Genomic DNA, 22,322 nt, shown 5'->3' with positions numbered 1-22,322 from the left:
ACAGAGTCTGGGCTATTATATAGGAGATAATATTTGATGTACGCGCATTCGCTGTATTTTAACTATTACAATTGGTTGAGAGCGTATTACACTATAGCGGTCTCTCTTTCCCGCTTGGTATATAATGAGGCTGAGGAAAGAATCGTCAGATATGATAAGATAAACCGGATTCACTTTTACACCGAAACGGTGGCAAATTCACCTTTTTCAGCGCGGATTTATTAGACAGATGTCTGGTATATACGGCGCTAAAAGGCGAATTCTTTTTTTTTTTTTCTTATTTAAAAACCCCATAAAGATTGTTGGTATTAGATGGAATATATGAGATTTACCATGTGCGGTTCATAGTACTTACTCCAGCATCGGGAGCCCCTCATCATCAGACTGCGTCATCTCATCCTCCGACTGGTCGCTAAGGAGGTCGCACGGTAACACGGTAGAGCTGTCGGCGATCTCCAGGACGGGGGCGATGCTGGGCCGCCGGGTGCCAGAGCCGTTCTCCGACGGGAGGGTCAGCTTGCTGCTGCTTATGGGGCGGCAGTCCGTGTTCTGGAGATCCATGGCGACCGTACCTTTACACAATACAGAGAGGGAGATATACAATTACCGGGGGTCATTTACCAAGTCACCTCGCAGCTGGGCCCCTGGTTCCTAGTGCATGGGCGTTCCTGATCACTGGCCCCTCAGAGCGGACCAGATCATTGCTTATAACTCACTGGCTATCGATTCCACAAACTATCTCCGTCCGCTGCGACTGTTCGACGTTATACCGCATATTACTGTAATACACTGGTGGTGGTGATATTTTATTCTCCATTACCTGAGCCATTAATACGACCGCTTCCACTCATGTACCCACCATGCCTCCTCTATAGAATCTACGCTGGAAGCTGCTTATACAGCAATATGTTTCCAGCAGATCACGGTGACAGCTTAGTCCTCATGATCTCCCACGGAGCGCAGACATGTCGGAGGCGTGAGGGATGATTTGGGAAGTCCGCTGGGATATGAACGTGACAGGACCTACACATCAAGTACATAAAGCAAGGACCCTCTGATCTGGAGATCTGTGTTTGGGTGCTGGGCCCTCAGCACCGGCCCCCGGGGAGAGCGCGAGATCATTAAGGCAGCGCTTGGCGGGGGAGCCTGGCGATGAGGGACCCAGGAAAGCTGAGCTGGCTTCCTGTCAGCAGATGCTCTATGGCAGAATGCGGCTGGGGGTTGGCACGGGGATAACGCACACACAGCAGCCGCACGCCTCTCATGTCACACTGGTATGCATGTGTATACTGAAAGATTAATCCCTATTGCCCGGAGCTAGAACATCAGACAGCATCTGTCAGGAACAGGGAGGCAACCATCCTGTGCTCCGCTCCAACTACACTGCCTATCAATGCATTAAATACTAGTGAGCCCACTGAGGCATGAGGCACCGGTGCCTCAAGGATGTTAGTATGTTCTAGTGAAATGGATATTCTGCATTCTCATGAATGCTGTGACTAGCAGACACACCGTATACAGTGTAAGTGGGCAGGCAGCGATATGGAGCTTTGTAGCGACGTAAGGCGGATCATGGGGACGGGCGTGGCCATCACAAGTATATTAGCCCTACATACCAAACCTACATTATGTACCAGGAATCATGAGCCAATTTATTTCTACTACAGAGCAGAGTAATGAGGAAAATGAATGCACAATAACGCACACACAGATAATAAGCCCCTCCGGCTTGTGACACGATGGATAAGTGAACCGCATAACCAACACGTTCGGTGTGGATGCAATTCGCTGTGTGATGTCGCCTCCCCATTATGTTTTTGGACAATAAATTGGCCTACTTTAGGTGAGGTCAGGAAGAGACCAGAGCAATCTACGGGAACGGTGAAAGAAATCCCCCCCCCCTAGGGCCTTGAGACACAGATCACGATGCGGCCGCGCTGAGTTTAAATGGCTAATTTTCACCTAATACATCATCATTATTTGTAATGAATGAAATCCGTTCTCCCATAACAACGCAAAGATGAGAAATGACTTTTACTGACGGGTAACGTTACCCGCTGCAGTCTGCGTGGGTCGATGCGATCCTGCTTTTCCTTTCATTGTGCCATTCCGCATCCATTGGCCCAATTTTGTAGGACTTTTCCTCTTACTTGCAGTTACCCAAATTTGTTCTGACTTCATGTACTAGTCGCCCATTCAAGACATTATGAATCTCCCCCCCTCCCATCTCATGTACTTTTTTATTTATAAGGGTTTGAAAATGTAAGTAAAAACAACACACAAATCCCGCGAGCAGACGCCTCAGGTCAGGACCGCGACATTTCAATATAAGGACAATAATAATTTAGTTCAGAGTGTACAAAGCTACCATGGGATATACAGGGGACGGTCTCCGAGGAAGGGAACGCTGCAAGGTCACTGACTAAGGGGCTAATTCAGAGTTAATCGCAGCAGCAGATTTGTTAGCAGTTGGGCAAAACCATGTGCACTGCAGCTGGGGCAGATATAACATGTGCAGAGAGGGTTAGATTTGGGAGGGTTATGTTGTTTCTGTGCAGGGTAAATACTGGCTGCTTTATTTTTACACTGCAATTTAGATTTCAGTTTGAACACACCCCACCCAAATTTAACTCTCTCTGCACGTTACATCTGCCCCACCTGCAGTGCACATTGCCCAACTGCTAACAAATTTGCTGCTGTGATCAACTCTGAATTAGTCAGTCTGCGTCTGTACCACCACCAGAAGGCTGAATTGATTTAATAAGTAACCAGAGACTGTATAATATAATATATACGACTGCGAAACGCCATTTACATGAATGTACGTTATTTATATTCTAGGGCAAAGGTAATTCGATAACCAGGGAAGGGGCCGCACTAAACATTAAATCGCCAAAATGTATCCATAAAATAATCGATATAAACATGAATGAAATCGTGGCCCCAGCAAGCGTATTATCTGCCAGTGGCTACCATGTCACCCCTCATTAGCAGCCTCTTATCGGAGACCTCACATTGCGCTCAGGCATTCATGACGCTCATTCACCTTGAGCAGGAGCTGGTGCTTTTGCTGTACACGGCGGAGACGTTTCTCACACAGACAACAGCTCTCCCTTCCTGGAGACCCGTCGCCACCTCTGTTCTCCATTGTGAACTCCGCGGCCTGTTAGCGCCATGACGGAGATGCCGCCCCAGTATACACGCCGCTGTATTGCGGTTACACACAAGAACCTCCTATGACTCTATAATGATATTTTATGGATACATCTGGCTGATATGGAGGTTTAGTGACCGGTTCCCTCGTTACCAATCACATCCGCCGCAGGATATAAAGAAGTGGATGTACACATTACATATAATGTATATGTTATATTGTATATATTGGCTCCTGAGCGCTGCATACTGTGTTTATAATCTAGACGCGCTGCGTTCTGTAGCGTTGTGTTCTGGGGATACTAAGCCCCCATTTATCAAGCCTTGGAGAGAGATAAATTTGCCGGAGATAAAGTACCAGCCAATCAGCTCCTAACTGTCACGCCACATGCTATGTTTGAAAAATGACAGTTAGGAGCTGATTGGTTGGTACGCTATCACTCTCCAAGGCTTGATACATCTGGGCCATAGCGCGGTTATCCCTTGCTGTGATTATGTTATGTGTTAGAGCCTTGTGCGTTCCCGGAGACGATGGAACGTGCTCTGTATACGCCGCGGGCACCGGCTGTCAGCTGCAGTTTTGAAACAATTGTTAAAAATAAATAAAGATGCCGCAACTCTCTGCAAGGAAACATTCATGAGAATGAGGCCCCTCGAGAAACCACTCGTGTGTCGCAGGACGGAGCCCAGTCCTTATATTGGGTCAGACCCCACTGAGGAAATCTGAAAACAGAATAAAATAATGCATTACTGTATGCGTGGTGGGGCCTATTCTGCCTATGGGGCCCGGAGATGCAGTTCTATCCTGGTCAGACTGGGATGAACAGCTCGGAAGCTCCCGGAAGCCACTAGGTTCTCACTTTAGGAGCCCTTTAATAAACACGTCCCCTTATTTATCAATATATCACCTCACAGGACAATTCTGGAGAATGACACAGATTCTCCACAGAATAGATATCACAGTCTTCCATGCAGCACCGGGGCTGGTAACCAGAACAGCCGCCCACAGTGGGGGGTATAGGATTACCCCGCCCCCTCTCGCCGTGGGAATATTTTATCATAGAAACCCCCCCTGGCTATAAGCGGAACGACGATTACAATTTACATGACTTCAAAGTATCCGCAGATCCCACACATCCCGGAGACCGACAAGGGCCAGAATATATTTGTACATAAAAGGAAGATGAACGTATAGGCGATTCCCACTCTGCGCGCTGACAGCGCTCCTCCGTCACAACATAAATATTAATTTTTAAGTCGATATCACATCTGCATCCGTTATTCTGCTTTATAAGGTTACACAAGTTTGTCGCGAAGTCATTAAATGTCAGTGTTAGGCAAGCTTCAGCTGTCTGCCTGTTGTGGTACTACAAGTCACAGCATGCCCTGCTGGGGTTATGGTTGTTACAGAATATTTGAAACATAGTATTTACAATTATGCGCTAGAAGCTGCTTCTTGCAAAGGGAATGTGTCTAATACTTATATGGGTCAAACAACGCGTTCAGCTCGAACATTCATGCAGTTCCTTATTAAATCCTGCGGGTGGCGCATCTGCACAGGTATGTAATGCACCGACTGGGGAAATTATTACAAAACAACTATAATTCATATATACATATAATATTGTGTAGTGAGATCATTTATGTGATCCGCCTGTGACATATACAGCACTGGGTGGCACTATTACATGTAACGCGGAGGTTTCAGAGACGGCACGGTGCCTGATGCTATACTGTAACTGCTGCAGAGCATATTACCCGTAGCGCAATGTTTTATGGATCCTCTCCCCACCTATACGCTGCTTATACTCCATCCATTATCATTACCGCCCCTCTCTCCTTTCCATAACTTTACTGCCGGCATTCTTACTGCCCCTGTGGAAGACTGACTGAGATGACAAAGCCCTTACGGACAGATTTAATCCAAGGGGACTGATTTGTGCAGACAGCCCTGCTTTAGCACAGGTGAACAAGTTCAGCGGCACAGATGGTGTAGTGGAAAGCATTACTGCCTCACAGCATAAAGTCCTGGGTTCGACTCCCAACAAGGCTGTAACAGTGTGGAGTTTGTATGTTCTCCCCGTGCGTGCGTGAGGTTTCCTCCCACACTCCAAAAACACACAGCACTGGTAGGTTAGATGCCTGACCTGTGTCTACATGTGGTAGGAATATACTGGGGCAGGGAGCGATGTGCGTGATGGACATATTCTCTGTACAGCGCTGTAGAACGTGTGTGCGCTATAGCAAATAAAGAGCAGTTATTGTCAGGCAGGCAGATGCTTATTGCACTTTACAGTCTGGGGAAGATGGAGAGGTTTGCGGATCGGTAATCAATAACCATATATAGTGCGGAGAGGGAGCTGGCTCTGTGTACGGTTCCAGGAACGCGTCTGGCTCTGTATTATAGAACAGGGAAACAGGTCCTGGCGTTATAGAAGGAGCATCAGACACAGGGGTAGGGGCACAATGTGGCACTCCAGCTGCTGAGGAACTACATATTCCAGCATGCCCAGTCATGGCTATAGCATGCCCAGACTGCAAAACCAGATTATAAAACGCAGAGAGTTCGCTGCGCGAGGTGGCTGGCAAAACTTATAATTATCTGTAATGTGGGTAACGGGAAACTCCGGACATAAAATATAATATTAATATCCCAACGTGATAAGTAGGGGAATAGCTTAGTCACATATGTTCCCTCTGCTGGAAATGATATAGGACCTATCTACTTGTGAGGTGGAGATTCCAACTACAATATCTGAAGTGAGTCCTCTGAGTGATGGGTTAATATGGTCTGAGGGCCCACGCTGCCCTTACGCCACAGGCCACCATCTAATAATACATCAGGCAGCGTCCTACCCATGCCGCCATCTAATAATACATCAAACGGCATCCTATCCATGCCGCCATACAATAATACAACAGACGGCATCCTACCCATGCCGCCATACAATAATACAACAGACGGCATCCTATCCATGCCGCCATCTAATAATATATCAGGCGAAGTCCTACCCATGCCGCCAACTAATACAGCAGGCGGCGTCCTACCCATGCCGCCATCTAATAATACAGCAGGTGGCGTCCTACCCTTGCCGCCATCTAATAATACAGCAGGCGGCATCCTACCCATGCTGCCATACAATAATACAACAGACGGCGTCCTACTCATGCAGCCATACAGTAATACAACAGACGGCGTCCTACCCATGCTGGCGATGATGCTGTGCACCGGCAGCCGGGACGGCTCCCCCCACATCCCTCTCCCCTTCCTCTTCTGCTTCTCCTCCTGCTTGAAGATGAAGGCAGAGTTCTCCTCCTTGGTGATGTTGATGTAGAAGCAGGTGTCGGAGCTGGCCATGATGTGCCGGGGTCCCGGGTTCAGCAGGATGCTCTTATTGTCCTCTCTCCTGACACCGATCAAGCACACGCCATACCTGAGACACAACGGCAGCAGGTCAGAAAATGCAGAAGGGAAGACGCAATAATAAGAATTTACTTACCAATAATTCTATTTCTCGTAGTCCGTAGTGGATGCTGGGAACTCCGTAAGGACCATGGGGAATAGCGGCTCCGCAGGAGACAGGGCACATCTAAAGAAAGCTTTAGGATCACCTGGTGTGCACTGGCTCCTCCCCCTGTGACCCTCCTCCAAGCCTCAGTTAGGATACTGTGCCCGGACGAGCGTACACAATAAGGAAGGATTTTGAATCCCGGGTAAGACTCATACCAGCCACACCAATCACACTGTACAACTTGTGAGCTGAACCCAGTTAACAGCATGATAATAGAGAAGCCTCTATAAAAGATGGCTCACTACAACAATAACCCGAATTTTTTGGTAACAATAATTATGTACCAGTATTGCAGACAATCCGCACTTGGGATGGGCGCCCAGCATCCACTACGGACTACGAGAAATAGAATTATCGGTAAGTAAATTCTTATTTTCTCTGACGTCCTAGTGGATGCTGGGAACTCCGTAAGGACCATGGGGATTATACCAAAGCTCCCAAACGGGCGGGAGAGTGCGGATGACTCTGCAGCACCAAATGAGAGAACTCCCGGTCCTCCTCAGCCAGGGTATCAAATTTGTAGAATTTTACAAACGTATTTGCTCCTGACCAAGTAACTGCTCGGCAAAGTTGTAAAGCCGAGACCCCTCGGGCAGCTGCCCAAGATGAGCCCACCTTCCTTGTGGAGTGGGCTTTTACAGATTTTTGGCTGTGGCAGGCCTGCCACAGAATGTGCAAGCTGAATTGTACTACAAATCCAACGAGCAATAGTCTGCTTAAAAGCAGGAGCACCCAGCTTGTTGGGTGCATACAGGATAAACAGCGAGTCAGATTTCCTGACTCCAGCCGTCCTGGAAACATATATTTTTCGGGTCCTGACAACGTCTAGCAACTTGGAGTCCTCCAAGTCCCTAGTAGCCGCAGGCACCACAATAGGTTTGGTTCAGGTGAACGCTGAAACCACCCTAGGGAGAAACTGAGGACGAGTCCTCAATTCCGCCCTGTCCGAATGGAAAATCAGATAAGGGCTTTTACAGGATAAAGCCACCAATTCTGACACGCGCCTGGCCCAGGCCAGAGCCAACAGCATGACCACTTTTTCTGTGAGATATTTTAACTCCACAGATTTAAGTGTGTCAAACCAATGTGACTTTTGGAACCCAAAAACCACCTGGAGATCCCAAAAGTGCCACTAAAGGCACAAAAGGAGGCTGTATATGCAGTACCCCTTTAACAAATGTCTGAACTTCAGGGACTGAAGCTAGTTCTTTTTTGGAAGAAAATTGACAGAGCCGAAATTTGAACCTTAATGGACCCCAATTTCAGGCCCATAGATACTCCTGTTTGCAGGAAATGTAGGAATCGACCCAGTTGAATTTCCTCCGTCGAGCCTTACTGGCCTCGCACCACGCAACATATTTTCGCCAAATGCGGTGATAATGTTTTGCGGTTACATCCTTCCTGGCTTTGATCAGGATAGGGAAGACTTCATCCGGAATGCCTTTTTCCTTCAGGATCCGGCGTTCAACCGCCATGCCGTCAACACAGCCGCGGTAAGTCTTGGAACAGACAAGGTCCTTGCTGGAGCAGGACCCTTCTTAGAGGTAGAGGCTACGGATCCTCCGTGAGCATCTCTTGAAGTTCCGGTTACCAATTCCTTCTTTGCCAATCCGGAGCCACTAATATAGTGCTTACTCCTCTCCATCTTATCAATCTCAGTACCTTGGGTATGAGAGGCAGAGGAGGGAACCCATACACTGATTGGTACACCCACGGTGTTACCAGAGCATCTACAGCTATTGCCTGAGGGTCCCTTGACGTGGCGCAATACCTGTCGAGTTTTTCCCAACGGTTTATAATCATGTGGAAGACTTCTGGGTGAAGTCCTTACTCTCCCGGGTGGAGGTCGTGCTGAGGAAAACTGCTTCCCAGTTGTCCACTCCCGGAATGAAAACTGCTGACAGTGCTATCACATGGTTTTTCGCCCCGCGAAGAATCCTTGCAGCTTCTGCCATTGCCCTCCTGCTTCTTGTGGCACCCTGTCTGTTTACGTGGGTGACTGCCGTAATGTTGTCCGACTGGATCAACACCGGCTGACCTTGAAGCAGAGGTCTTGCTAAGCTTAGAGCATTGTAAATGGCCCTTAGCTTCAGGACATTTATGTGAAGTGATGTCTCCAGGCTTGACCATAAGCCCTGGATATTCCTTCCCTGTGTGACTGCTCCCCAGCCTCGCAGGCTGGCATCCGTGGCCACCAGGACCCAGTCCCGCATGCCGAATCTGCGGCCCTCTAGAAGATGAGCACTCTGCAACCACCACAGGAGGGATACCCTTGTCCCTGGTGACAGGGTTATCCGCTGAAGCATCTGAAGATGCGACCCGGACCATTTGTCCAGTAGGTTCCACTGGAAAGTCTTGCGTGGAATCTGCCGAATGGGATTGCTTCGTAGGAAGCCACCATTTTTACCCAGAACCCTTGTGCATTGATGCACTGAGACTTGGTTCGGTTTTAGGAGGTTCCTGACTAGCTCGGATAACTCCCTGGCTTTCTCCTCCGGGAGAAACACCTTCTTTCTGGACTGTGTCCAGGATCATCCCTAGGAACAGAAGACAAGTCGTCGGAACCAGCTGCGATTTTGGAATATTGAGAATCCAATCGTGCTGCCGCAACACTACCTGAGGTAGTGCTACACCGATCTCCAACTGTTCCCTGGATCTCACCCTTATCAGGGAATCATCCAAGTAAAGGATAACTAAAAATTCCCTTCCTTCGAAGGAATATCATCATTACGGTCATTACTTCAGTAAAGACCCGGGGTGCCGTGGACCATCCCTACGGCAGCGTCTGAACTGATAGTGACAGTTCTGTACCATAACCTGAGATACCCTTGGTGAGAAGGGTAAATTTTGACATGAAGGTAAGCATCCTTGATGTCCCGAGACATCATGTAGTCCCCTTCTTCCAGGTTTGCAATCACTGCTCTGAGTGACTCAATTTTGAATTTGAACCTCTGTATGTAAGTGTTCAAAGATTTTAGATTTTAGATTTTAAAATCGGTCTCACCGAGCCGTCTGGCTTCGGTACCACAATAGTGTGGAATAATACCCCGTTCCCTGTTGCAGGAGGGGTACCTTAATTATCACCTGCTGGGAATACAGCTTGTGAATGGCTTCCAAAACTGCCTCCCTGTCAGCGGGAGACGTCGGTAAAACAGACTTTTGGAAACGGCGAGGGGAATACGTCTCGAATTCCAATTTGTACCCCTGAAATATTACCTGAAGGATCCAGGGGTCTACTTGCGAGTGAGCCCACTGCGCACTGAAATTCATTGAGAACGGGCCCCCACCGTGCCTGAACTTGTAAAGCCCTAGCGTCATACTGAGAGCTTGGCAGAGGCGGAAAAGGGTTTCTGTTCCTGGGAACTGGCTGATCTCTGCAGCCATTTTCCTCTCCCTCTGTCACGAGCAGAAAAGAGGAACCCTTTTGTCCGCTTGCCAACCAGGACTGCGCCTGATAATACGGCGTCTTATTTTGAGAGGCGACCTGGGGTACATTCCCTTTTTTTTTTAAGGCAATACTTCCAAATGCCGTTTGGAATCCGCATCACCTGACCACTTTACTGGTATAATTGGACAACGCACTTATACTTGATGCCAGTCGGCAAATATTCCGCTGTGCATCATGCATATATAGAAATGCATCTTTTAATTGCTCTATAGGCAATAATATACTGTCCTTATCTAGGATATCAAATTTCCAGTCAGGGAATCCGACCACGCCAACCCAGCACTGCACATCCAGGCTGAGGCGATTGCTGGTCGCAGTATAACACCAGTATGTGTGTAAATACATTTTAGGACACCCTCCTGCTTTCTATCAGCAGGATCCCTAAGGGCGGCCATCTCCAGAGAGGGTAGAGCCCTTGTTCTTACAAGCGTGTGAGCGCCTTATCCCCCCTAGGGGGTGTTTCCCAACGCACCCTAACCTCTGGCGGGAAAAGGTATACTGCCAATAACTTTTTAGAAATTATCAATTGTTATCGGGGGGAAACCCACGCATCATCACACACCTCATTTTATTTCTCAGATTCAGGAAAACTACAGGAAGTTTTTCCTCACCAAACATAATACCCCTTTTTTTTGGTGGTATTTATATTATCAGAAGAGTGTAAACTTTTTCCATTGCCTCAATCATGCAATGTGTGGCCCTATTGGAAATCACGGTTGTCTCTTCACCGTCGACACAGGAGTCAGTATCCGTGTCGGCGTCTGTATCTGAGGTAACGGGCGCTTTAGAGCCCCTGTATGAGACGTCTGGACATGCACAAGCTGAGTAGCCGGCTGTCTCATGTCAACCACTGTCTTTTATACAAAGCTGACACTGTCACGCAATTTCAACAGTACATCCACTCAGGTGTCGACCCCCCAGGGGGTGACAACACTATTACAGACACTCTACTCCGTCTCCTCATCATTTTTCTCCTCATACATGTCGACACAAACGTACCGACACACAGCACACACACAGGGAATGCTCTGATAGAGGACAGGACCCCACTAGCCCTTTGGGGAGACAGAGGGAGAGTTTGCCAGCACACACCAGAGCGCTATATATATATACAGGGATAACCTTATATAAATGTTTTTCCCTTTATAGCTGCTGTATTGTTTATACTGCGCCTAATTTGTGCCCCCCTCTCTTTTTTAACCCCTTTCTGTAGTGTAGTGACTGCAGGGGAGAGCCAGGGAGCTTCCCTCCAACTGAGCTGTGAGGGAAAATGGCGCCAGTGTGCTGAGGAGATAGGCTCCGCCCCTTTCTCGGCGTCCTTATCATCCGTTTTCTTGTATGTTTTGGCAGGGGTTAAATGCATCCATATAGCCCAGGAGTTATATGTGATGCATTTATTTTAGCCATAAAAGGTTTTCTATCGATTTATTGCGTCTCAGGGCGCTGCCCCCCCAGCGCCCTGCACCCTCAGTGACCGGAGTGTGAAGTGTGCTGAGAGCAATGGCGCACAGCTGCGGTGCTGTACGCCTACCTTTATCTGAAGACAGGAAAGTCTTCTGCCGCCGATTTTTCCGGACCTCTTCGCTCTTCTGGCTCTGTAAGGGGGCCGGCGGCGCGGCTCCGGTGACCCATCCAGGCTGAACCTGTGATCGTCCCTCTGGAGCTAATGTCCAGTAGCCTAAGAAGCCCAATCCACTCTGCACTCAGGTGAGTTCGCTTCTTCTCCCCTTAGTCCCTCGATGCAGTGAGCCTGTTGCCAGCAGGTCTCACTGAAAATAATAAACCTAAACTAAAACTTTCACAAAGAGCTCAGGAGAGCCCCTAGTGTGCACCCTTCTCGTCGGGCACAGAAAATCTAACTGAGGCTTGGAGGAGGGTCATAGGGGGAGGAGCCAGTGCACACCAGGTGATCCTAAAGCTTTCTTTAGATGTGCCCTGTCTCCTGCGGAGCCGCTATTCCCCATGGTCCTTACGGAGTTCCCAGCATCCACTAGGACGTCAGAGAAAATAAAGAAACGTACAGCTGCCTAATCAGGAATATCAGCGGCCTCACCGATATAGAAACGGTTTCTACCCCGCGGAGTGGGAGCTGCCAGACCGGCTGGAAATGATGTGGTGGTGCACATGAGTCTCAGCACCGGCCAGCTCAGGAATACGCCTGCAGGACACGGTGCGCTGCCTGGGAACTGGTTTCCCTTTGTTACTATGTGTAGTTTTATATATGTTCTTATGACAGAGATCGTACAGGAAGCAGGAAATACTGCTCTGAATTTAGCAGATAATAGACAGTTATAGCAACACCACCTCCTGAAGTCTACAATGTTTTGCCCTTTCGCTGCCGGAACTTCAATATATCTAAATCTCAAAACAAGCGCCATGGCACATAAACGGTTCTTACTTCTTGTGAGCATGGAAAGCAGCATATGTGAAACTCTTCCCCACGTACTCCATGAAGAATTTGCTGTCTCCCATACGGATATGATAGACCTCATTGCCGGAACAGCGCCCGTACATCCTCTGCCACTGCTCCGGTGACTGCTGGCCTTCCCTGCAAGCGCAAGAAGTGATCCCGCATCACACAGTAACTATACCTATAACATACAGTATACATAGCCTGTCTCAGACTGGGACATAGTATAAACCGGAGACAGTGGATTATACACACTGTACCTATAACATATACATAGAGGCTGCTTGTATGAGACTGGGACATAGTATATACCGGAGACAGAGGATTATACACACTGTACCTATAACATATACACAGCGGCTGCCTGTCTCAGACTGGGACATAGTATAAACTAGAGATGAGCGGGTTCGGTTTCTCTGAATCCGAACCCGCCAGAACTTCATGTTTTTTTTCACGGGTCCGAGCGACTCGGATCTTCCCGCCTTGCTCGGTTAACCCGAGCGCGCCCGAACGTCATCATGACGCTGTCGGATTCTCGCGAGGCTCGGATTCTATCGCGAGACTCGGATTCTATATAAGGAGCCGCGCGTCGCCGCCATTTTCACACGTGCATTGAGATTGATAGGGAGAGGACGTGGCTGGCGTCCTCTCCGTTTAGAATAGATTAGAGAGACACTTGATTTACTAATTTTGGGGAGCATTAGGAGTACTCAGTACAGTGCAGAGTTTTGCTGATAGTGACCAGTGACCACCACTTTTATTTATAATCCGTTCTCTGCCTGAAAAAAGCGATACACAGCACACAGTGACTCAGTCACATACCATATCTGTGTGCACTGCTCAGGCTCAGGCCAGTGTGCTGCATCATCTATTATCTATATATAATATTATATATATCTGTCTGACTGCTCAGCTCACACAGCTTATAATTGTGGGGGAGACTGGGGAGCACTACTGCAGTGCCAGTTATAGGTTATAGCAGGAGCCAGGAGTACATAATATATTATATAGTGAGTGACCACCAGACACACAGTGCAGTTTATTTAATATATCCGTTCTCTGCCTGAAAAAAGCGATACACACAGTGACTCAGTCAGTCACATACCATATCTGTGTGCACTGCTCAGGCTCAGGCCAGTGTGCTGCATCATCTATATATATTATATATCTGTCTGACTGCTCAGCTCACACAGCTTATAATTGTGGGGGAGACTGGGGAGCACTACTGCAGTGCCAGTTATAGGTTATAGCAGGAGCCAGGAGTACATAATATTATATTAAAATTAAACAGTGCACACTTTTGCTGCAGGAGTGCCACTGCCAGTGTGACTAGTGACCAGTGACCTGACCACCAGTATATATAATATTAGTAGTATACTATCTCTTTATCAACCAGTCTATATTAGCAGCAGACACAGTACAGTGCGGTAGTTCACGGCTGTGGCTACCTCTGTGTCGGCACTCGGCAGCCCGTCCATAATTGTATATACCACCTAACCGTGGTTTTTTTTTTCTTTCTTTATACATACATACTAGTTACGAGTATACTATCTCTTTATCAACCAGTCTATATATTAGCAGCAGACACAGTACAGTGCGGTAGTTCACGGCTGTGGCTACCTCTGTGTCGGCACTCGGCAGCCCGTCCATAATTGTATATACCACCTAACCGTGGTTTTTTTTTTCTTTCTTTATACATACATACTAGTTACGAGTATACTATCTCTTTATCAACCAGTCTATATTAGCAGCAGACACAGTACAGTGCGGTAGTTCACGGCTGTGGCTACCTCTGTGTCGGCACTCGGCAGCCCGTCCATAATTGTATATACCACCTAACCGTGGTTTTTTTTTCTTTCTTTATACATACATACTAGTTACGAGTATACTATCTCTTTATCAACCAGTCTATATATTAGCAGCAGACACAGTACAGTGCGGTAGTTCACGGCTGTGGCTACCTCTGTGTCGGCACTCGGCAGCCCGTCCATAATTGTATACTAGTATCCAATCCATCCATCTCCATTGTTTACCTGAGGTGCCTTTTAGTTGTGCCTATTAAAATATGGAGAACAAAAATGTTGAGGTTCCAAAATTAGGGAAAGATCAAGATCCACTTCCACCTCGTGCTGAAGCTGCTGCCACTAGTCATGGCCGAGACGATGAAATGCCAGCAACGTCGTCTGCCAAGGCCGATGCCCAATGTCATAGTACAGAGCATGTCAAATCCAAAACACCAAATATCAGTAAAAAAAGGACTCCAAAACCTAAAATAAAATTGTCGTCGGAGAAGCGTAAACTTGCCAATATGCCATTTACCACACGGAGTGGCAAGGAACGGCTGAGGCCCTGGCCTATGTTCATGGCTAGTGGTTCAGCTTCACATGAGGATGGAAGCACTCAGCCTCTCGCTAGAAAAATGAAAAGACTCAAGCTGGCAAAAGCAGCACAGCAAAGAACTGTGCATTCTTCGAAATCCCAAATCCACAAGGAGAGTCCAATTGTGTCGGTTGCGATGCCTGACCTTCCCAACACTGGACGTGAAGAGCATGCGCCTTCCACCATTTGCACGCCCCCTGCAAGTGCTGGAAGGAGCACCCGCAGTCCAGTTCCTGATAGTCAGATTGAAGATGTCAGTGTTGAAGTACACCAGGATGAGGAGGATATGGGTGTTGCTGGCGCTGGGGAGGAAATTGACCAGGAGGATTCTGATGGTGAGGTGGTTTGTTTAAGTCAGGCACCCGGGGAGACACCTGTTGTCCGTGGGAGGAATATGGCCGTTGACATGCCAGGTGAAAATACCAAAAAAATCAGCTCTTCGGTGTGGAGGTATTTCACCAGAAATGCGGACAACAGGTGTCAAGCCGTGTGTTCCCTTTGTCAAGCTGTAATAAGTAGGGGTAAGGACGTTAACCACCTCGGAACATCCTCCCTTATACGTCACCTGCAGCGCATTCATAATAAGTCAGTGACAAGTTCAAAAACTTTGGGTGACAGCGGAAGCAGTCCACTGACCAGTAAATCCCTTCCTCTTGTAACCAAGCTCACGCAAACCACCCCACCAACTCCCTCAGTGTCAATTTCCTCCTTCCCCAGGAATGCCAATAGTCCTGCAGGCCATGTCACTGGCAATTCTGACGAGTCCTCTCCTGCCTGGGATTCCTCCGATGCATCCTTGCGTGTAACGCCTACTGCTGCTGGCGCTGCTGTTGTTGCCGCTGGGAGTCGATGGTCATCCCAGAGGGGAAGTCGTAAGCCCACTTGTACTACTTCCAGTAAGCAATTGACTGTTCAACAGTCCTTTGCGAGGAAGATGAAATATCACAGCAGTCATCCTACTGCAAAGCGGATAACTGAGGCCTTGGCATCCTGGGTGGTGAGAAACGTGGTTCCGGTATCCATCATTACTGCAGAGCCAACTAGAGACTTGTTGGAGGTACTGTGTCCCCGGTACCAAATACCATCTAGGTTCCATTTCTCTAGGCAGGCGATACCGAAAATGTACACAGACCTCAGAAAAAGAGTCACCAGTGTCCTAAAAAATGCAGCTGTACCCAATGTCCACTTAACCACGGACATGTGGACAAGTGGAGCAGGGCAGGGTCAGGACTATATGACTGTGACAGCCCACTGGGTAGATGTATGGACTCCCGCCGCAAGAGCAGCAGCGGCGGCACCAGTAGCAGCATCTCGCAAACGCCAACTCTTTCCTAGGCAGGCTACGCTTTGTATCACCGCTTTCCAGAATACGCACACAGCTGAAAACCTCTTACGGCAACTGAGGAAGATCATCGCGGAATGGCTTACCCCAATTGGACTCTCCTGTGGATTTGTGGCATCGGACAACGCCAGCAATATTGTGTGTGCATTAAATATGGGCAAATTCCAGCACGTCCCATGTTTTGCACATACCTTGAATTTGGTGGTGCAGAATTTTTTAAAAAACGACAGGGGCGTGCAAGAGATGCTGTCGGTGGCCAGAAAAATTGCGGGACACTTTCGGCGTACAGGCACCACGTACAGAAGACTGGAGCACCACCAAAAACTACTGAACCTGCCCTGCCATCATCTGAAGCAAGAAGTGGTAACGAGGTGGAATTCAACCCTCTATATGCTTCAGAGGTTGGAGGAGCAGCAAAAGGCCATTCAAGCCTATACAATTGAGCACGATATAGTAGGTGGAATGCACCTGTCTCAAGCGCAGTGGAGAATGATTTCAACGTTGTGCAAGGTTCTGATGCCCTTTGAACTTGCCACACGTGAAGTCAGTTCAGACACTGCCAGCCTGAGTCAGGTCATTCCCCTCATCAGGCTTTTGCAGAAGAAGCTGGAGACATTGAAGGAGGAGCTAACACGGAGCGATTCCGCTAGGCATGTGGGACTTGTGGATGGAGCCCTTAATTCGCTTAACAAGGATTCACGGGTGGTCAATCTGTTGAAATCAGAGCACTACATTTTGGCCACCGTGCTCGATCCTAGATTTAAAGCCTACCTTGGATCTCTCTTTCCGGCAGACACAGGTCTGCTGGGGTTGAAAGACCTGCTGGTGACAAAATTGTCAAGTCAAGCGGAACGCGACCTGTCAACATCTCCTCCTTCACATTCTCCCGCAACTGGGGGTGCGAGGAAAAGGCTCAGAATTCCGAGCCCACCCGCTGGCGGTGATGCAGGGCAGTCTGGAGCGACTGCTGATGCTGACATCTGGTCCGGACTGAAGGACCTGACAACGATTACGGACATGTCGTCTACTGTCACTGCATATGATTCTCTCAACATTGATAGAATGGTGGATGATTATATGAGTGACCGCATCCAAGTAGGCACGTCACACAGTCCGTACTTATACTGGCAGGAAAAAGAGGCAATTTGGAGGCCCTTGCACAAACTGGCTTTATTCTACCTAAGTTGCCCTCCCACAAGTGTGTACTCCGAAAGAGTGTTTAGTGCCGCCGCTCACCTTGTCAGCAATCGGCGTACGAGGTTACATCCAGAAAATGTGGAGAAGATGATGTTCATTAAAATGAATTATAATCAATTCCTCCGCGGAGACATTGACCAGCAGCAATTGCCTCCACAAAGTACACAGGGAGCTGAGATGGTGGATTCCAGTGGGGACGAATTGATAATCTGTGAGGAGGGGGATGTACACGGTGATATATCGGAGGGTGAAGATGAGGTGGACATCTTGCCTCTGTAGAGCCAGTTTGTGCAAGGAGAGATTAATTGCTTCTTTTTTGGGGGGGGTCCAAACCAACCCGTCATATCAGTCACAGTCGTGTGGCAGACCCTGTCACTGAAATGATGGGTTGGTTAAAGTGTGCATGTCCTGTTTTGTTTATACAACATAAGGGTGGGTGGGAGGGCCCAAGGACAATTCCATCTTGCACCTCTTTTTTCTTTTCTTTTTCTTTGCATCATGTGCTGATTGGGGAGGGTTTTTTGGAAGGGACATCCTGCGTGACACTGCAGTGCCACTCCTAGATGGGCCCGGTGTTTGTGTCGGCCACTAGGGTCGCTAATCTTACTCACACAGCTACCTCATTGCGCCTCTTTTTTTCTTTGCGTCATGTGCTGTTTGGGGAGGGTTTTTTGGAAGGGCCATCCTGCGTGACACTGCAGTGCCACTCCTAGATGGGCCCGGTGTTTGTGTCGGCCACTAGGGTCGCTAATCTTACTCACACAGCTACCTCATTGCGCCTCTTTTTTTCTTTGCGTCATGTGCTGTTTGGGGAGGGTTTTTTGGAAGGGACATCCTGCGTGACACTGCAGTGCCACTCCTAGATGGGCCCGGTGTTTGTGTCGGCCACTAGGGTCGCTTATCTTACTCACACAGCGACCTCAGTGCAAATTTTAGGACTAAAAATAATATTATGAGGTGTGAGGTATTCAGAATAGACTGAAAATGAGTGTAAATTATGGTTTTTGAGGTTAATAATACTTTGGGATCAAAATGACCCCCAAATTCTATGATTTAAGCTGTTTTTTTAGTGTTTTTTGAAAAAAACACCCGAATCCAAAACACACCCGAATCCGACAAAAAAAATTCGGTGAGGTTTTGCCAAAACGCGTTCGAACCCAAAACACGGCCGCGGAACCGAACCCAAAACCAAAACACAAAACCCGAAAAATTTCAGGCGCTCATCTCTAGTATAAACCGGAGACAGAGGATTACACACACTGTACCTATAACATATACACAGCGGCTGCCTGTCTCAGACTGGGACATAGTATATACCGGAGACAGAGGATTATACACACTGTACCTATAACATATACACAGCGGCTGCCTGTCTCAGACTGGGACATAGTATATACCGGAGACAGAGGATTATACACACTGTACCTATAACATATACACAGCGGCTGCCTGTATGAGACTGGGACATAGTATATACCGGAGACAGAGGATTATACACACTGTACCTATAACATATACATAGAGGCTGCCTGTATGAGACTGGGACATAGTATATACCGGAGACAGAGGATTATACACACTGTACCTATAACATATACATAGAGGCTGCCTGTATGAGACTGGGACATAGTATATACCGGAGACAGAGGATTATACACACTGTACCTATAACATATACACAGCGGCTGCTTGTCTCAGACTGGGACATAGTATATACCGGAGACAGAGGATTATACACACTGTACCTATAACATATACACAGCGGCTGCCTGTATGAGACTGGGACATAGTATATACCGGAGACAGAGGATTATACACACTGTACCTATAACATATACACAGCGGCTGCCTGTATGAGACTGGGACATAGTATATACCGGAGACAGAGGATTATACACACTGTACCTATAACATATACATAGAGGCTGCCTGTATGAGACTGGGACATAGTATATACCGGAGACAGAGGATTATACACACTGTACCTATAACATATACACAGCGGCTGCTTGTCTCAGACTGGGACATAGTATATACTGGAGACAGAGGATTATACATACTGTACCTATAACATATACACAGCGGCTGCCTGTATGAGACTGGGACATAGTATATACCGGAGACAGAGGATTATACATACTGTACCTATAACATATACACAGCGGCTGCCTGTATGAGACTGGGACATAGTATATACCGGAGACAGAGGATTATACACACTGTACCTATAACATATACACAGCGGCTGCCTGTATGAGACTGGGACATAGTATATACCGGAGACAGAGGATTATACATACTGTACCTATAACATATACACAGCGGCTGCTTGTCTCAGACTGGGACATAGTATATACCGGAGACAGAGGCTTATACACACCCAGGCTGCTCGCTGTCCCGTCCCTCTGCTAATAGCTGACGTATAAAACGTACTGAGGGAATAACACTACCCTGTACCCATCTAGGGTGGCACAATCAGTCTAAAGCGCCACATGTACGAGCCCCCGACTTTAGGGGCTAATGTATTAATGAGAGCCGCAATTTCTATTTGTATCGAGGCATTCATAATGAGCCTATGTATCACAATGGCGAGGCTTTTGTGGCGGTTCGGTACATGGGGTCAGACTGAAGCCCCCTTGGGAATATTGGGGACTGTAGTTTCCACCTGATTTAAGTAATATTAAGCAATAATAAAAGGTCTTGATACAGAGACACCTTGGTCTTCTAGTTACTGGAATCAATTGGTGCAGACCGGGGGAAGGTCACCTGCAGCTCTCCAGCTGCTGTCATCCTAGTAGCAATACTGTGGCCGGGCTTGCTGGGATGTGTAGTTCCACAGCAGCTGGGGGCTATAGGTTGTCTACCCCAGGTGTAGGGAATATTTTGTTATATTTGGAACCAGAAAACGTAAATTGGTCTCAATACCCATTAGGGGGGGGGGGGGGGGGGTGCGGGTTATATAGGTGTCATCCGTTATATAGGATATATACATTGCAGTGACAGGAGCGGCAGTGGGGGGTAATAATGCAGGTTATATAGGTGTCATCCGTTATATAGGATATATACATTGCAGTGACAGGAGCGGCAGTGTGGGGTAATAATGCGGGTTATATAGGATATATACATTGCAGTGACAGGAGCGGCAGTGGGGGGGTAGTAATGCAGGTTATATAGGTGTCATCCGTTATATAGGATATATACATTGCAGTGACAGGAGCGGCAGTGGGGGGGTAGTAATGCAGGTTATATAGGTGTCATCCGTTATATAGGATATATACATTGCAGTGACAGGAGCGGCAGTGGGGGTAATAATGCAGGTTATATAGGGGTCATCCGTTATATAGGATATATACATTGCAGTGACAGGAGCGGCAGTGGGGGGGTAATAATGCGGGTTATATAGGTGTCATCCGTTATATAGGATATATACATTGCAGTGACAGGAGCGGCAGTGTGGGGTAATAATGCAGGTTATATAAGTGTCATCCGTTATATAGGATATATACATTGCAGTGACAGGAGCGGTAGGGGGGGTAATAATGCGGGTTATATAGGATATATACATTGCTGTGACAGGAGCGGCAGTGGGGGGTAATAATGCGGGTTATATAGGATATATACATTGCTGTGACAGGAGCGGCAGTGGGGGGTAATAATGCGGGTTATATAGGATATATACATTGCAGTGACAGGAGCGGCAGTGGGGGGTAATAATGCGGGTTATATAGGATATATACATTGCTGTGACAGGAGCGGCAGTGGGGGGTAATAATGCTGGTTATTTTGGGGGTCAGAATCCATAGAATTATTACATGGCAATACTGGGAATTATGGGCAGTGGGTGACCGCTATCCGCCCGGCTAGATCTGGAAGTGAACTGGCTGCTCGGCCCTGGATACTAATGACATTAGACAATGAGACGCCGAAAGGCAGATGAACTGGCGTGCCGGCAGGTAAGTGACCATACCTAATTACTGACACTAAAGCCTTCCAGGAAACGCTGACCGGTCACTCACCTCCCTACAGACCCATCACACAGACCAGTGCGGACAGGTAATGGCAGGATCACGGATACTGAGAACGTCATTCAGCTCTCAGTGCACATTGCTCAGACCGGGAGTTCTAGGCCAGCTGCAGCAAGAGTGGGGAGGTGCACCGTAAGAAGGGGAATCCGGGGGAGGGGGCATCTGCAGAAGGGGAATCCGGGGGGAACCCGGGGGGGGGGGGGGGGGGGTAGGGGCTGTCATCTGCAGAAGGGCAATCTGGGGGTCATCTGCAGAAGGGCAATTCGGGGGTCATCTGCAGAAGGGGAACCGGGGGGGGGGGGGGGGGGTCATCTGCAGAAGGGGAACCCGGGGGGGGGGGGGGGGTATAGGGGCTGTCATCTGCAGAAGGGCAATCCGGGGGGTCATCTGCAGAAGGGCAATCGGGGGGTCATCTGCAGAAGGGGAACCCGGGGGGGGGTCATCTGCAGAAGGGCAATCCGGGGGGGGTCATCTGCAGAAGGGGAACCCGCAAAAGGGGAACCCGCTAAAGGGGAACCCGGGGGGGGGTCATCTGCAGAAGGGGAACCCGGGAGGGCGGGGGTCATCTGCAGAAAGGGAACCATCCGCAGACGCTGCGTTTAGGCCATACTGTATGCCACACGGGTCATTACATTAAAGGGATACGCTGGTTGTAAGACTAATACATGAAGACCTCATGATTGGGGCTTATTCACAAGGAAAAGGAAACTGTATAATATCCGTAATGCAACATTGTATAAATACCGCAAACATAAATAAAATCATTACATTATTTATACAGGTTACATGTCTGCTT

At 48.1% G+C, this 22,322-nt stretch overlaps 1 protein-coding gene across 6 annotated transcripts in view; it reads right to left on the bottom strand.

The window, feature by feature from the left end:
• KCNT1 (potassium sodium-activated channel subfamily T member 1) overlaps window positions 1-22,322 on the bottom strand; it is a 363,573-nt gene that overhangs the window by 34,529 nt on the left and 306,722 nt on the right. For all 6 annotated transcript variants that reach the window (XM_063935850.1, XM_063935851.1, XM_063935852.1 and 3 more), the window contains 3 exons: window positions 12,572-12,721; window positions 6,358-6,587; window positions 356-572 (listed from right to left, as the gene is read on the bottom strand). In XM_063935850.1, coding sequence (XP_063791920.1) covers window positions 356-572; window positions 6,358-6,587; window positions 12,572-12,721 — 597 coding nt within the window. The remainder of the gene's footprint in view (window positions 1-355; window positions 573-6,357; window positions 6,588-12,571; window positions 12,722-22,322) is intronic.

The sequence above is a fragment of the Pseudophryne corroboree genome, chromosome 8 (assembly GCF_028390025.1).
Source record: "Pseudophryne corroboree isolate aPseCor3 chromosome 8, aPseCor3.hap2, whole genome shotgun sequence".
Taxonomy (NCBI): Eukaryota; Metazoa; Chordata; class Amphibia; order Anura; family Myobatrachidae; genus Pseudophryne; species Pseudophryne corroboree.
Note: the sequence above shows the minus strand (reverse complement) of the source record. Positions and strands in the feature narration are given on the sequence as shown.